The sequence below is a fragment of the Lycorma delicatula genome, chromosome 5 (genome assembly GCF_047948215.1).
Source record: "Lycorma delicatula isolate Av1 chromosome 5, ASM4794821v1, whole genome shotgun sequence".
Classification (NCBI taxonomy): Eukaryota; Metazoa; Arthropoda; class Insecta; order Hemiptera; family Fulgoridae; genus Lycorma; species Lycorma delicatula.
The window spans coordinates 119,305,764-119,324,519 of record NC_134459.1 but is presented as its reverse complement, the minus strand read 5'-3'; the positions used below and the strand labels follow the sequence as shown (position 1 = coordinate 119,324,519).

The 18,756-nt window shown below is 27.4% G+C and overlaps 1 protein-coding gene across 1 annotated transcript; it reads right to left on the bottom strand.

The window, feature by feature from the left end:
- Window positions 1-482: 482 nt before the first annotated feature.
- Window positions 483-18,501, bottom strand: LOC142325734 (cystatin-like). The gene is made up of 5 exons (XM_075367767.1): window positions 18,349-18,501; window positions 10,873-11,040; window positions 10,339-10,437; window positions 3,170-3,283; window positions 483-656 (listed from the first exon to the last, which is right to left on the bottom strand). Exons 1-5 carry the CDS (start codon window positions 18,499-18,501, stop codon window positions 642-644), a joined length of 549 nt encoding a protein of 182 aa, XP_075223882.1. The 3' UTR covers window positions 483-641.
- Window positions 18,502-18,756: the final 255 nt, after the last annotated feature.

Here is an 18,756-nt window from a genome sequence, read left to right as displayed (position 1 = left end):
ATGTCTTTGTTACAGACATAAAAGGTAAAAGAATTCAGAAATAAAATTATCAAACAGATTATTTCTGTTTGGCTAACCAGTCTCAAATAAATGAAAAATAATGTCACATGATCAAATGTTCATACAAAAATAACATTGATTGTAATTTTCAAAATGAACAAACTTGGCAGTTTTATTTTCACTGCTCAATCAACATGACACTATCATCTAGTTACAAACAATTTTAATATTATAAGGATCAGCAGGTACAAACATGGAAATATTTTATTCTTCATTTAGTTCTAAATTACAACACAGGTTCTATGAACAACTAAAATTATGACTAAATCAAACATAACCCTCCAGTTCCAACCATATAAAAAGGAAACTGTTTGATATTCCTTTATTTACTAAACAAATATCTATATAAAAAGCTGTAGATCAAATACTGCTGCAGGTGAGAATTATAACAAAACAAAATAAAATTTTTGTAATAAATCAGATACAATATATAATATGATTTAATATTCCACAAAAATTATTTTACATTAATAACAAAAGAAAGTTATTGCATAACAATTTTCCATCATAAATACACATCCATTTCAAGAAAATTGCTGTATAATGTGTCAGTAGTCTTCCAGGATACAGGAAACCCATCATTATTCAATGAACTCCTTCAAAAAGTAAAAATTTAATTAAGATTTTTAATAAAAATGGCTAAACCTTTTGATAACACGTTGATTAAGAGCTGAAATGCTAATAACTTATTATTAATTGTTTTATAAATTATTAAATTTAATCAACTTTAAACTAAACTACCTTCCTTAAAAACTACTTTTGTACACATAAATATTTTCTAGTTATTTTGGCTAGATTGCATGGGAATTTAGTAATGATGGCTGGCTAAAACACTTATACTCTGGGATCAAGACTGAGGAAACAAAAACATAACTCAATTACATAATGTACTGTAATCAGTAAGTGTTGTATGTTGCTAAAATACTTCGGTTTAAATACACAGAGTTCATCTCTCAGGTTCTCTAACTGAACTGTTAATGATTAACATGAGAAGTAAGTTCAAATAAATTAATATAGTTAAATTTAAAAATTTATGTTTAGAAGAGTCCTTTTCTCACTTAGTTTCAACTGATGATATTACTTTATGATACATTCAGTTATGAATCTTCACGCCAATATTTAATTGTATTACAAGTGATTCTATTATTAATAATTTATAGTAATGCATCCCAGCAATAGACAATATTTTTTTTTTTTTGTAAAAATTATTTTAATGATTATTACTCATCTTACTGCTGTTTAATTTGTATCTACTTTTTAACGTGGTTTAAATAAATGCAAATTAAAGTTGAACAATAATTAAATAAAATATTAATTTCTCTAATCAAGACATCATAATAAATTTTTTCACGGGTATGTAAGGGAAGCAGAGAGATATTGGCATGACTTAATAAATTTATTTACAATATATGTTTATTTAATGTATTTTTTTAATCATTTAATAGAAAATGCTTTATTTATACCAAGAACGAGTTCAAGATTATTTAATTTTTAACTTTTCATTATAAAGTCTAGTTGTTACTTAATACTTAGTATGATGAATTATTTTATTTAATCTAATATTTTATTTCTGCTTTCACATTTACATATGATAATGATTTGAATAGTTGAGACAATAATAATTTGTGACTCAGGTGTTTATCTTTGTGCGAGTGGTGTTTTCGAGTCTGTTGGTCAACGCATGCCATTAACGCAGTTTGTATGTGTATCAAGGCTTGCTTTGTTTATCAGTACACTAAAGTTCATCTGTTACATAGGGGGAGTATTAATATTAATTTATTAAAGATTACTTTAATAGCATTTACCAATAACTGGGCTTTCAGCGGCATTGTGATCAACACAACTGGACTGCTTAATTTAGGAAAAAGAATGAATTATTTATTAACAAATAATTTTATTTTTGTTTATAGATTAAATATCTGATCCTTTCTAAACAGGAGAAAGAGAGGTGCATAACAATTAGGTGATGTTTATTTATTGGAGCAATGTTTATTTTTTCTTAATAAACTAACGCCTAGTATGTTTGCCATTTTGTTGGACAGAAGATATGATTTAAGGCAGGGGTCAGCAATGTGGCACCTGTGGGTCCCATTGCGCCCTCGATTAGATTTTTGTACACCCACACTATACTACACACTTACTAAGCCCAATAACCGTATCGGAATCACATGTATATAAGAAAATATAATTATGCAAGTTCAGTGTCAGCAAACCGCAATTAAGGTCATACAGTGACACACTTGCTACTTAGCATGTAAGAATATTCTGGCTTCTGATAAATTTGGTAGTATGTTACTGTATTCTCAGTGCTATTTATTTTGAGTGTTGTTGTTATTGACTGTATTTTACTATTTACATATTATTAGTAACCACATCACACAAGATAGTCATGCTTTTCACTATCAAATACGTATCATACTGGTTAAACAGATTTTATAAATAAGCCATCATGACTAATTATAAAAGAAAAAGAGTTTATTGTTTTAATGTTGACCGGGAAGAACAATTTTGTTTTACTGAGTTTAAAGGCAAATGTATCATCTATCTGCTTATTATGTAATAATAGTGTGGTGCCCCAAATAATTTTGAATTTATTTTGTGTCCTTACTGACAAAAAGGTTGCCAACCTCTGATTTAAGGTATATACATTTAAGGTATAAACAATTAATGTTCATATACATTTAAGAATAGTTTTACCTGTCATTTATCCATTTAAAAAAAAATTTTCTGAAGATCAGTACCAAAATGCCTTTAAGTAATTGAATACTGAACTAAGAATTGAAGAATACAGTAAATCTTGTCTTACAAATGTTAAATATTTCAATTGTAAATTCTGAAAAGCTAGACAGTATAAACATGTGTAAACACATTGGGAATATATAAAGAAAACATATAAAATCTAGTACTACTGATTCTAAAAGAACAGTGCACAGAATATTAAATTCATCAATAAGTGGATGAATACACAGAAAGAACATTATTTTCCTAAAAACGTTTCTTTAAACAATATCTTTAAATTAGCATTTAATAGTAAGGAAAATGGATGATAAAATATATCGAACAAAATATAATAGCACTACCACTGTAATATAAAGTCTTAAATCAGTACCTGTTTATTTGTGACATCTTTTAAAGGATTAATTGGAACACAATCAAAATCTAAGAGTTCTGTTCTATTCAACCAAGGCTGTTCAATAATTTCAAAATGACATCCATATAGATTCTATAACAAGTAAGAAAAATACAATCTTCTACATGGTTTTTAGTAAAATAATAAGAATATTTCAAATTAATAATTAAAACGTTTAACTATAGGTGTATCAATTACAAACAGAATTGTTTCTCAGTAATCACAAAACACAACCCCACCCGCTGTCAGCTAGTAAAAACAACTGAAAATAATAACTGAATATGCTTTTTTTGCAGCCCACCAATCAGTTGACCAAATAAACAAATAATTGGAATATACAGTCTAGATAAGTAATTTAATAATTAACTAATTATAATAATAATTCATTAATCAATACACATAACCTGTCCTAGGTTAGATCTAGAATGATGTGTATTCTTACAGTACCTAAAACAAAAAAAATGAACATTTCTTTGAAAACATTCAGTGAATAGTTGCAAAAGTTGGACTCATGTTTTACTGTAAGTTGTTTAATCATTATTAATAAGTTGTAAAATGGTTTTGACAGTTATTCTTACAACAAAAAAATTTGAAGAAATTTTAGTTATTCACTGTTTTTTTTTTTTTTTTTTTTTTTTCTATAAATAAGATTAGAATATTGAGAATAGTGACACTGATTTTTTTTTTCAAGTTTTAGAAGGGACAGAACATACCTAGTAGCATGGTAAAAGTTTCCTAGTAGCATGCTACATTTAGATATAGTAGCATGCAAATTAATTTGAACACAGGGAATTTTTTGTATATTTCTACATTATGGGCTACACAGCCTGACTACACCCATTCTTATGTTGTCTGTGTAATGTAATATTACATTCTTTGGTTATTTAGCAATTTTCATATTACAAATAGTGTTTTGTGAATGTTTATTTCATTTTTTATTACAAAATCATATTTACTTATTTTTCGGTCTGTGCATCTTGAATATATAATAATGGAGATAAATCCAAGAAAGCGTTTGAAATATGTTCCTCTTTATCAGCATATCAGTATGACACAACAAATAGCTTCCGAGTGAATAGTTGGACTACAAACAGTGAATGTTATTTTTTTTAAATTAAAGAAATTCGTTCCTTTTCACCTCTAAGTAAAGGCAAATGGGGCCATAAAAGAAAAACTACTTCAACACACGATCGATTTTAGTGAGAAAAATTAAACTTGACCCAAAATTATCTGCTGTGGACTTAAATTGAAAATTAGCAGCCAGTGGAACAGATTTTTATGTGGCAATTGTTAGACACTGACTTCTTGCAGCTAAACAGAAAGCTTATCAACCAGCTAAATAGCAGCTTTTACCACCAGCAATGTGCAAAAAAATGCTCTTTCAGGACAAAACACCAGTTAAGTGAAACAAAGAAGACTGGAAAAATGTTATGTTTTTTGACAAGTCATATTTTTATGTTCAGGCAAAGGATTCCATACGTTACAAAAAAATCAGATGAAAATACATCACCAGATCATATCCAACAACCAGTAAAAAATATGCAGAAAAAAATATTTTGGGATTGTTTCATATTTGAATGACCTTGTTCATCAGTTTCAGAAGATAACCTGATGGATATATCAAGATTCTGAAGGAAGGGTTTTGACACAACTTCAAAACAAATTCCCACAAGCCAATGGATTGTTCCAACAAAATCTGGCACCGTGCCACATTACCAAAAAAAATTGAAAATTTTTTGAAGAACAAAACATTAAACTACTCCTGTGGCCAGGCAACTCCCCAGACTTAAAACCAATTGAAAATTTTTGTGCAATAGGCGAAATAAAACTCAAAAATGAACTGTACTACAAAAATTGACCACATTTTAATCTTCATGCGTGAATCAGTTCCACTGGGTGCAGTCATATTTCTTAATAAAAAAAATATTTTTTTTATTTAAAGAAAATTGTTTCATAATGAAGAATTCATCATGTACGTGAAGTGATTAAGAATAAAGGAAAGAGGGCATATTAAGTACTAGATATTCACAAATTGCACAGGTCTATTTCTTTTCAAATAAAGTTAGTTTTTATTAAATAGCATCTGTGTTCAAATTTATTTTCAAGCTACTGTAATTATATTACAACTAGATTGTAATTATAATACAATTATTTAATATATGTAAAAAAAAATAACTACAAAAATATTCACACTCTAAAACACATTAATGAAAATTATTTAAACACATATTTATCTAAATGTTGAACTGAATGCAGAAAATTAAGGGTTTTTTTAATTCACATTTTTTTAAAATTAGCACTATTTACTCTGGTTATTAATTCATAAGCAGAGTAATATTGTTTCTGTAAAAAAAAATTAATTGTATTTTAAATAAGTTAGTGGGAAGATTTTTTAAAAGTTTGGTAATTTATTAAAGATGATAAAGGAAGCGTAACAAAGCCCTTTCTCATAAACTGTAGTAGTGTTAGTTACATGATTACAGTTTTGTTATCAGGTTTGGCAGAATTGGATTTTGTTATTTTTTAACAAGTGATTATTCTTTTTAGCAAAGATTGCATTTTCATAAACGTAAACATAAGGAAAACCAAACATAATTAATTCTCTAAATATGGTCAACATGATTCATATTTGTAGGGCCACGCATTCATATTTTATATCTACCTGATGAGCAAAATTCAATAGTTTTATCCATACAGAAAATTAGAAAAAATTTCAATTCTCCGGTCAATTTCTTTGAATTATTATCATAGAATTTTCAATTCCTTTTAAATAATTATCGCTAAATATAGATACAGTTGTGACATCTGCAAAGAGGTAACAACAAATAGTTCAATATTGTGAGGCATATCATTAATAAACAATAAAAGCAGCAAGGGATCAAACCTACTTCCTTGTGACACTCCGCATTCTACATCCTGAAATGAGGAGCTACTTTTTAAATCTGTTTTCTTATGAAAGGATGAAATTTTAATTATCTGTTAATAATTAGCAAGAGATGAGTTTAGCAAATTAAGCAACTACTCTGATACTATAGTTATTAAGTTTATTCATTAATAAATTTGAGGAACTAAATCAAATATGTTACTAAGATCGCAAAAATTTTAAATTGAATCCTTTTATTATGTACACATGTACAAGTATGATATTTTATAAATTAGCAAATGGCTGGATTGGTTGAAATTTTTTTCCTAAAATTATACCAAAAGGTACACATTGTGGTTTTCAAGAATTGTTAGAAGTGTACTTTCCAAACAATTTAGAAAATAGAAATAGAAATGACATTGGCCTATAATTTTGTAGATTAAGTGCTATTCAGAAAAGGAAAAACAACAATAGTAATAAGGTAGCTGGTAAATACTTGTAAGTATTAAGATTAGTAATTAAGTTTGTAAAAGGAAAGACAATAATAGCACCTGTAACTTCTTTAAAGATTATTGTAGTAATTTGACTAATATCAACTCTTTATATTAAAAATAAAAGTAAAATACAAGAAGGAAACTTAAGGAAGTTGTGTTGTTTATTTACCAGAGAGAACATCTCCCTGCCATAAACATCTCCTTGTGTTTCTTCATTAAGGGGAGCGGGGTTCTGAGCATGCTCATAACCCCTTAGTTAGTTGAAAGTGACAATGTCAAGACAGCTGTTCACAAGTGACTTGATGGACTGGTGGCAGATTTCTTTGACGATGACATACAAAACCTAGTTCTGCCATGTTAATAGTGACCGCGTGTTCATTTCTCGCATTATTTAATGCTGCCTTCATACGCACCCTTTTTTCTTTCGATCCCATACTAATACATGCACACATCTCTTGTTTTTTACACACACTCTCTCCTGTCCACTGCCTAGGTTTGGTTTCCTCCTCTTTTCATTCACGCCATTTTTTGGCAGAGTAGATCAGACGTACACCATGTGCAGTCGACTGTGACTTTTCTCTCACAAACTTTGTGATAATACTTTCATCGTATTCACATACATAAACGTCGTGGGCGTTCTCTCTTGCTCTTCTCGTCAGATTTTGTGAATTTTGCAAATTTCTATGTTTCATCTAGCCTCGTTTCTTCGACAAGTTCATTTTCAAATCCAGTATATTACTTCTCTGATGAAAGTGTGTCAATCACTACAAACCGCCAATTCTATCGACGCTGAATCTTCTCCAGCTGCTGATTACTTTTTCATCGATGCAGTATTCTCTCCAAACTCATTACTACAAATCTGAGTCGCCACGTCTAGTTCAACTTCTAAACAACGATACAACTCTGTATTTTTGATTCGCCATTGCAGTCTATGCTAAGGATAAACTGTATGTATATGTGCAATTTAATTTCACAAGTTCATTTTTTACCAGTATTCGTGTGTTATTAAGGGATGTTCAAATCCTTCATTATTTATTATATTAAACAGTTACGTTATTAGTAAAATTTGTGAAACATTCTGTTATTCGTACATTATGCATTTCAATTTCAAGTTTGGTTTAAAAACCATTTATTCACTTAAGTGCAGTCACGTGAGGTGGCTTAGTTAAGGTTATGTTATTTGTCATGTGCAACATATTTTTATGTGCTTACTTATTACAACTTGTTTTTATTGTACTTGACTGTATATTCGGTTTAATGTAATTTGTCAATCGCAGAGTTTAATTATTATCTATTCATGAACTGAATTCATATTACTTCTCTTAAATTAATCTAAGAAAATAACTCCTGTTGAGAAGTTATGATTTTAGACTTTGTAATTTCATATTTTCAAGAAAGCTTATTTACTAAAATGAACTCTATTTATATGTTTAATTATTTCAATTTTATTATTGTAATTAATTTTTTTTTATATTGGAATATTATCGCGGCTTCTTTTCCTACAATAAACTAGAATTGCTAGTTTTAATTATTTAATGATATGTTTGTTGTTCCAAAATTAGGAACGGCCAGTGCCAATAACAAGAATTGTCGTAATTAGTTTTTCTAAGTTTATGACATTTGTTCATTGCTAATTTTTCATTATTACGGAATATGTCAGTAATGCAACTGTTTTCCAGTTACACTATTTTTATTGATGTTATGTTTAGAAGTATCTAATTGTAAAATAAGATGTCTTATATTCCTTTGTTTTTCAGGCTTTGTTTAATTGTAGATTCTCAAAACTATTATTTGAAATATGTATTTTTATGTATTTATCATGTATTATTATAACTGATATGCTGATTTCAGCTGATATTTCTTATATAGAATTAAGTTATGTTTATTTCATAATTTCATTTAATTTTTTAAGGTTATGATTTAACATAAGTTCAGTTGTTTTCTTTCTAATAAAATTCCAATTTCTTTTGGCAAATATGAGCTGTGTATCATTTTTATTTTTGTTAACTTTTACCCAACAGTAATCCATCATTTTTTTCTGGTGCTTGTAGAGATATTTTGAAACATGCAGTTGTTATAACTGCACATCTGCATAGGAAGTAACAAACTATCCTCCACTACCCAGATATGACCACAGTAATTGGTTTTGGCATAGCCTTCTTAAAACAAGTGTTGTTTGGGATTTCTGAGATGAGTGACTTAAACAAAGAATTGCAGAGAATATCTGTGTTAAAATTCCAAAAATGTTATGGAAACTTATAAAATTATTCAAATTCAAGAGGGTTACAGGAAGGACTCTGATTAGCACACAAAGCCATGAGTAATTCAAGAATTTTAAAAGTACTCAATAATCACTGAAGATGATGGTCATCAAGGAAGGTCTTCGACGATCAACAGACACACCCCACACTGTCCAAGTGAATGATTTGGTCAAGTCAAGTCGATGTTTAACAGTTCACAAGATGGGAGGAGAAGTTTCAGTGAAGTCATGTTACAATATCCAAACCAAATAATTAATGATGCATTCTTAATTTGTTCAAAAACTCTCTAGTCACAAAAACAGAATGATAATCATGTAGTGATCTATCAGGAACTTTTGAATTCTACAAATGATGATGAAACCTTCTTGTTGATGACAATAATAATTGTTGATAAGATATGGGAGTACGGATGTGATGCGGAGACATGTCTCATGTCATTGCAGTAAGTCAGAAAAATCATCATTGAGACTAAAAATGGCAAATAAAAATGTTATTCAAACATAAAGATGATGTCAACAACCTTTTCTGAGATAAAGGTGTTGTTTATTATAAGTTTCTACCAATAAGGTTGACAGTCATCTGCTACCACTACCTTAGAAGTCTAGATACTAGCTTCTAGATAGTAGAAATCTGTTGAAGTCTAGATAGTAGTCATCAGAAATCATTCGCCCATGAAAATGTAGAAGGACCTTAATTTTGATGTGGGATAACGCATGGTTCCTTCACCATAATTATCTTTCAGCCTATGCATCACTGTTAATTCACAAGTTTTGTACAAAATATTAATCATTGTCATTCCTACAACCCACTAGATTGAGTGTACATCCCAACTTAGCCCTTGATAATTTTTTTTATTTCAATAATTGAAATTGCCTTTAATAAAACAGTGATCTGAAACAATACAGTCCAAAAAATAAAATTCCTGACCATCCTACAAGCTATTTTTTTAAAAATGCATTCTAGAGTTACTTCTTTAAGTGGAATAGACATTAGGAAAATTGTGTACATCAGGAAGGAAATTATCAAAAGAAGATTGTTGTAGAACGCTGTAAAAATTAAATATAAGATTTTAGAAAAAATTTGATTATTTTTTTAATAGTTCTCTATTAAACTTGTAAATACTTCTATCACACCTATTAATAAAATTTTTCTTTCTTTCTGAAACAGGTTACAAAAATAACATTTATGTATGCAAAATATATATACACACAACTCTATATAATACTGATTAAACTCAATCATAAAATCATATCAGTCTCTAGAATTCAAGATATCTTAACTTCTCATCCACAATATCTGCTTCTATTAGTAAGTATTATAACAACAAAAATTACTATACTGTACAATATGATGAAGCATAAAAATAAAACAAACCCTATTATCTGTTTAAATCATCCAATAGCATTTAATGCTATAGAATGACAAAAACATCAATTATTCTATCATTTACATTCTACTTCTTATGGTTTATAATGAGTATATATTACCAAAATTAAAAACTCATAAAATAAAAATCATATCAAATCTTACGCTAAATTTGAATTCAAAATCATCTGCTGAAGTGCCGTTCCTACATGCCCTCTCATCACCTCCTAACACATCCATTACATACTTTATTCCTTCAACAACCTAAAAGCAAAAATTAATAAACCACAAGAATTAATTACAAATTTGATTTTTATGAAAAATGGCATACTGATGGAAATATTTCTTTCTTGAATAAAAACAACATTTCTAATAGAATCAATGAAGCCTTGTAATCTTCATAATAATATCACACGTACAATTAAAACAATGAAACAATAATATATAATGAAGCAATGAAAACGTTTTGAGGTCCATTAAAAATAAATGACATGGGATTCTCACAAACGGTCTTCTGTTTATTTTTATTGTTTACTAATAGCATTATAAAATATTAAAAAAACACACATAGAATTAAATGCAAATATTTTCATTTTTATGAAGATATAAGTAAATCCAATCACTTCTGTCAACATATACACATACACACAAATGTATCTGTAACTAAATAATAATCAGAATTTTACTTTTTTACAATACCTGTTGTGTACCACTCCATATGTCAACAAGGAAGTAGTTGTACGGAAAAGTTATCTTATTATATTCACAAATAAAAAATAATGCTAAATCTCTTGCTAATTTACTGTGTACATCTATTGCCGTTGGTGCACCAGGAACATATCTTCTCCCGGCATCAGTACCGGTATCCTATAAAAAATTAATAAAAAAATAAAATGGTTAATTTATAAACATTTCTACAAAGTTCAAACGATTTCAGTTAAAAAAATTATTCTAATTTTATTTTGAATTATAACTCTGACTATGGTGTACCCATTAAATTTCCTAAAGGCATTATTTTAATTTTAGCAACTAATATAATGGTACATTTCCTTTCCATTCTTCAGAAGAAAAAAGGTAGAGTTACCAATGGATAACTGTAACTTTTTTCTTATGATACACAATCCACATGTATGAATTGTAATTATTATCATTAATGATAACTTATTTTACATAAATACCACTAAATACAAAGTATAAACAATATACAGCGTGACATGCAGTCAACAGACAATGATCTGGTCAATACATAGTGTTCAGTACTGCTGATGAACTACCTACTTATCTTCAACATCTCACCTGTGCATAATACTTATTTTCATATGAAAAAAATATTTAATTATAAAAGACTGAATTATCATTTCAAAATAAAAAATAAGAACCTAGGCTTTAACAAACAATTCTTGAACCTCTGATTCACCAGAACCCTTTTGATAAAAAGCTAACTGCTAAATGAATTTCATATGTATTTCCTGGAATTGAAGGAAGTAAAAGAAAGGAATATGAAGTAGCTATTTAAACATTATTTATAAATTTAATATTTTTTAAGCTGAAATATACGTAAGGGAATATCTGAAAATCATTGTTTTATTCTCTACAAGTTGGATGAATGTTTTCTTACAGTAGGGAATTATATCAACACAGTAATTTATTTCAGTATCATCCATAAACAAATTAGCAACTTGTGACACAGTATTATCACAACTTATATTTTAATTCAATAATAAAAGATATTATACTGTGTCTACAAAGTTTTTTTTTTCTTTTCATTATATCATTCCTTTTTGGTTGAATAATATAAATCAAATAAATAAGAAACTGTAATGATAACTTTACTGATAACAGATAATGTACAAAATAGAAATTATACAGATTGCTAGCTTATGTATGGATGATCTGCTGGAACTAAATCCAGATCTTCATACATACTATTGCAATTCATTTTATTTAAACTAAATTTATTTAATCTTTCTTTATTTTTCATTTAGAATGAAATTAAAAAAATAATTAAATCCAATGCAGGCACAGACAAACTTAAAATAATGAATGTACAGCCCATACTAAACTACCAGTAACACTAGTCAGAAGGGTTAAGACTAGATTAAAAAAACAAAAAAAATTTCTATCAAGAATGAATTACTCCTGAAAGGTAAGTCACGTCAAAGTGACTTTCACATTCATAAGCAAGTTAAATTTCATGCCACTTTTATTTTCTCATTTATTTAATCAGCACAATAAAACAGAAACTCTTCCTTTAACCTTAAACTAAGGGTAGCAGAAACCATACAAGTAGAAACTCTGACCAAATGACCGCTACCATCCTAACAATGCTAAAATGGTGGAAACCCATTCCTTTTATACAATAACTAAAAGATTAGCTTCATATTTCAATTTAGTTTCACTGTATCAGGAAAACTATTGTCATGTTATAAACATAATATTATTTGGTATACATGGTAGTATAATTCGCATATCAATAGTAGATGTATGTATGGAAGCCACTATGTCAATAAATAAAATGTAAACTCGATTGTAACAAAACTACAAAATTTATAAAACAAAAGTCAATGTTTAATTGTGACTTCTGAATGTTCACAATAAAATTCAACTAAATCATTCAATTTTTCTAAATCATAATCATTCCTTATCTCATCAACAAATGAATAATGTCAAATACATTACAGCAAAACTGCATGGAAAACTGTTGAATGAACACAAAATTTAAGTTCCTATCTCTGAATTTTTTAATCTTTACTTTCATGTATACTCACAAAAATCTCAATCAACTTGTTGCAGATGGTTTTCAAAATTTACCCCAAATAAAAAGAATCAGCTAATAAATTGTTGAATCGCTTCTTAATTTGGTGCCTATCTCACCTTGAAGACGTAAATATTAAAAAAGTGAAAAAGTTTTATTTTCAACTATTTAATGATTTCTTCAAAGGGTCAAGTTAATTTTACCAAACAGACATTATAACACCAAAATAAACCGAATGTAAAAAATTAATATCAAAGTTTTAATTTGTTATAATACCTCTTGGATGAGGTATACAATGTTAATTTAAGGCTGAAATCAAACAGCGAAAAGGAAAATTTTTATTGGGCCCTTAGTCGCAGATTGAGACACCATCTTCCCGATTGACAGTACCACTAACATAGATGGTAACTCCTGAACAGAAAGCCTTTAGTTTTTTGCAATTTGCTATTTTGCTTTGTTTATTAAAAAAGAGATTATTAAATTATATAAACCAGTTCTCTTAATATAAAGTGTTACTTTTGAATAACTTTGGTACCGACATTCTGTATTATATTTTCTCCAAGCAGTTTTCCAGAAACTGTCGGGTCTGGGTATGTGTGTGTAAAGGCAAATGCAATTACTGCTATCAGCTTGCCAAGCCTGACACAGCTGCAGATTAATGCAATGTGCAATTTAAGTGTAAATGTACAGTAAAATAGTAGTCTGGAACAGACTATGGTCGATCACTCATGAGATGTGTGAATTATTTAAATTCAATTACCAAAGAACACCTGTAACCACAGTCTAGCATTCAAATCCATATAAAATGACACAAAAGTCTTTACAACCACTCAAACATTAGAACTCTTGACTTCAAAGATCAGCTGATTTTGCAATGATGAATTTAACCACTACACTAACCCAATAAGGTAATATTAACAAGTCACAAAAAACCTCAACCATTTAAAATTAAATTTAAGAATTCCTTTAAAAAATAATAATATTTACCTGTTGACAAGTATAATAAATTTACAAATAATATTTCAAAAAGTAGCGCTACATTTCCCTAGCACATTCTACATTTGTTTCTGAATAACAGATAGGAACCCTTATTACTTTTACTGTGATAAAAAATTCAACTTTCAGAACGTTTTTACTTTTAATGGGGCTGCTGGGTTCAAGAAATTGAAAAGTATACAAAGAACTTCTTTGGATAAGTCTTAGAAGGTATTAAATATTCATACAGCTTCTAAATGTAACACCATACCTAGCATACATATTTATGTTAGGAAGATATAGAAAAACAGAATTACAGATTAATCATAATTTGATATTTTTATATAAATTATTTGCAATATGTGATAAAAAGATTCATACCATGCAAAAATTATAAATTTTAAGATAACAAAAAAATATATACAAATACTTCCAGTAAAATATCATATACAAGTAGTCTAAAAGCAAAAATAAATTTATTCGCAATTAATTTAAAAAATTAAGTTTACATTTTACTGAACTTCCTTTCAAGAAATCTAAACACAATGTCCACTGCTGTCAAACTGCAATATAGGTATCATGGAATCTCCAAATATTTTGAAATTAAATAAAACATCAAAAAATTTTACTATGCACTATTTTTTAAAATCACATTAACTAAATGAATTATAATATATTATGTCGTTTTTTTATATTTTTATTTTCATATAACTAAAATATTAAAAAGTTTGACTTACACTCTTGTGAAAATTTTGATAACTAAGAAATATTTTGGTACAAATACTTGTTGTCTTTTTTAAAGAAAAAGAACAGAATATAAAAAAATAATTAAATTTTTAAGTTAATAACAATGATGATAATAATGAAATACTTTTAACTTTATTTTTTGGTTTTTTAACATTTTTGGTAAAACAATTATTTGAAGAAATACAACAGTTAACCTAATTAGGAAATTAATAATACTGTTGTGTAACTCCAGACAACTATAATTTTCGAACAGATTGATGCGACACCTTAAGCTGTTAATTTCATTTTTGTCTGTCAGAAAAATTGTAAATTGCCACTGATATTCTATTAATGTAAAATTGTTAAGGTTTCCCGATAATATAACCACGAACATTACATAAAAATTGAATGTCAGAATGTTCAAACATCATTAAAAAAAAATATATTATAATTATTAGAAATGGACAATAACATCGTAAAGAATATAAAGCAAATAATAAGCCGTTAAACAAGTAGTATAAGGAAAGTGAATTTCAACAAATAGATTCAAAAAAAAAACCAAATGCATGAAATTAGAAATAATAATAGTAAAATAATAGTAAAAAATAAAGATTGTAACAATATATAATTTACAAAATAAAATGGCAGTTTATTTTTTAATAAGCAAATAAAAATGGTAACTTTTTAGTTAAATAATCTTAATTGTGGTAACATAAGTACTCCACTTTAAGAGAAATAGTATTAACCCATTTGTATGCTTAATTAACTTATGTTCCTAAGAAATATATGATATTTAAGTTAGTTTATTAGTAATATTAATATTTTATAAATGCATCAAAAAAAGTTCAGAAGAAACCATTTTCAATTTTCGTTGGTCCACATGCATTTTTACATTATATCCCATACTAATTCAGAAAATCTGTTAAGTTTATTTTTTCTTCTTATTTTGCATTATCAATTAGATTCATCATAATCAAACAGTTTAGGAATACAATACAATTATTTGTATTAAAAAGTGTACTACTTCCAACTACATAATAAAACAAACAGCACCACCAGATTGAGTTTTTTTTTTTTTAAATAAAAAATCTCTGAAATTCACACTGGATAAAAGGATAATTTTAAATTCAAAGAGAAATGTTGTTTAATTTAAAAAATACATATAACAAACAAGAACATATATAACTTAACTATCGGACCCGACAGTCGTTGTCCTGATGTGGCATTGTTCTGTAATAAATGCTCAACACATAAATAATAAGTAACTTATTTAAGTTAAAATTAGCAGGAATGTGAACGAAATATCATTAATATGACTATTAGTATAAATATTATAAATCTGTGATTGTTGTATTATTTAATGGGTTTATTGATTAATTATGTGTAGTATGGTTAATATTTATTTTCACTAAATATTGAGATGTCTGATGAAAATTGAATTAAAAAATCAAAAAATTAATAATTAGTGTAATTAATAAATTTTCATCCACATTACTGATAAATTTCACTTAAGATCATTCTAAAAAAGTACCTCCTACATTTTGTTTTTTTGTTTAATAATTTTGAGGTTCTATAATCATGCTAAATTAATCAATTAATATAAAAATTAAAGTTCTGTAAAAAAGCAAAGTAGTTAAAATTTCAGTAGACATTTTTAACATTTTTTTTCATTCTTTATTTCAACATCTATTTTACGAAATTTTAGATAATTGTAAATTAAAAACAATTTTAGAAAATTTTTTATAAAATTAATCAGCTACAAAAATTATAATTTCAATTCTTTAAATATAATTTAAACTATAATTATTATAAGTAACTTTTATTTTTATTTTATAAATGTTATAATTTATTTTACGAACTTACATTTTTATTTTCAAAGAGCCGTTCAATATTCATAAGTTGCATAGAATCAAATGAGAACTGACAATTTAAATTTGTAGGTTAAGTTGATTGTTATTGAATGCACGTTTATACATCATTAAAATTCATGAAAAATACTCACTTCAATACTGCACCTTACAAATATGTATGATGAAATTTTTTAATTACACTTTAAAATTGTTATTTCAATAAATAATAATATAATATAATATTCTCAATAAGCGCGCAATTCTAGCAGACTCGGCAATGCTTCGTTGAGTATACATACAGATTAAATGAACACAATTGAAAGTTTCATGAAACCTTAAAAAACTGAATATTAGGAACTTCACAAAATTTAACTTTTCACATAATGTAAATAAATCCAAATGGCAAAACAACAGCACTACCTATCGGATTTAATTCACAATACTATTTAAATCACAGTATTAGGTGGAAAATAATTTTTTAACGAAAAGAGTTGTGACTGCAAAATCATTGCAATTAATACTGAACATTAAGAAACTTACAAAACATTACAGAACTTCATAGAATTTAACCTTTCACTTTATAAAAGTCAGAATGTAAATAAATCAAAATCTCAGAACAGCACTATCGGGTTTAATTCAAACTACTCTCTAAACACAGTAGTCCGTTAAAAATACGAATTTTAATGTAATAACAACACTAAGCTACGACGCAAGCAACTGATATGAGAAAAAGCAACAAAATAAAAATATTTCCTAGAATCTGATTGCAGCACCAGCTACTGGGTCTGACTGATATGCCAAAAATTAATAAAAAACTAAAACGCGATAGCAGCGCTGCCTACCGGATCCAGCTGTGAACCTTATCCATCCCAAGATCAACAACACATGAATAAATAAATTAAATAAAAAAACGTTTTCTATCGTATCAAATTGTGAATCTAATCCATTCTCGAATCCCCTTGAACACACACAAAAAATTTCATTTTAATCAGTCCAGCCGTTTAGAAGGAGTTCAGTGACTTACACACGCACACAAGAAATATATATATATATATATAAAGATATATATTTAATATATAACTTAATCATATAAATCAATAAACATATGCTTAAAAGAAAATTGCTGCACTGAATAACATATTAAAATAAAAGTCCAATCTATTCCAGTCTGAATTTTATTATACACTGGATGTGTAATAGTTTTGTGGAATGCTTTGTCACAATCTAATCTAGAAGAAGATCTCTAATTGAGAAAAGTAACATACAGTCGCATTAAATATAAAATTGCTAGCCAAAAAACCGTTTCTTTTGTTTCTGAGTAAATTAACGTAAAAATGAAAAAGTTATTAAAGGTAACATGTTTTTAAAAAAATGATTAAAAAACTCTTTTAATTAAAATGCATTCTATTCAGTAATTACAAGTTATCCTAATTTAACAAGTTTTTAAATTACCTTCATATTTAAAGTCTTTAGAACTTATTTAAAAAGTAAAATAAAATTATTCATCTTGATTTAAAATGTATAAAATATTATAATTTTTATTTCAAAAGAAATAAATTTAAATTTTTGTACTTACAACAGACGTATTTAAAATCTCTTTGAAAACTTTTCAAACAAATAACATTTTCAGTTTAAATTTACAATTGGTTTAATGTTTTTTTAATTAATAATTGGGTATAAATTTTAAATGAGATTTAATCAGCAACATTATTTATTACGATTTCACTTATTAAATGCAGATTGTCTACCACCAAAAATAGTTTCCTTTGTATTGAATAAAATAAATTCAAGATGCGTAATTTATGCCACAAACTGTATACCCACGAGTCAGAAGTTAATATACAAGAAAATAAAAATTTTATTGCTCACCTTGTGTCGAGGACTTATAGATCTTACAGGTCTAGTATCGAACGAATCAAATGCATCGATTGCATCTTGAAGCTCAGATTTTTTAAGATTACTTAACGTTGGATTAATAGATATTAAAAGAAAAGTTAATGTAATTATAGTAAAACACCACATCTTGCAGCAAGTAATCTCACTAATGACGAACTAACATCTCAGAATCCACAAACATATATATGTATATACCACTCCGTACGCGGCAACTACCACTCCATTCGAACGTAAATAAATATTCCCTCAGTATTCTGAACAGAGGGAAACTGATTCTAAAGTATTGACCAGGTTAAGCAACATGATCTTCTAAACGATATTCCCTTCTCCAATACAGCATTACCACAGCTGTACTACTTTAATTAACGAGCTATAAAATTA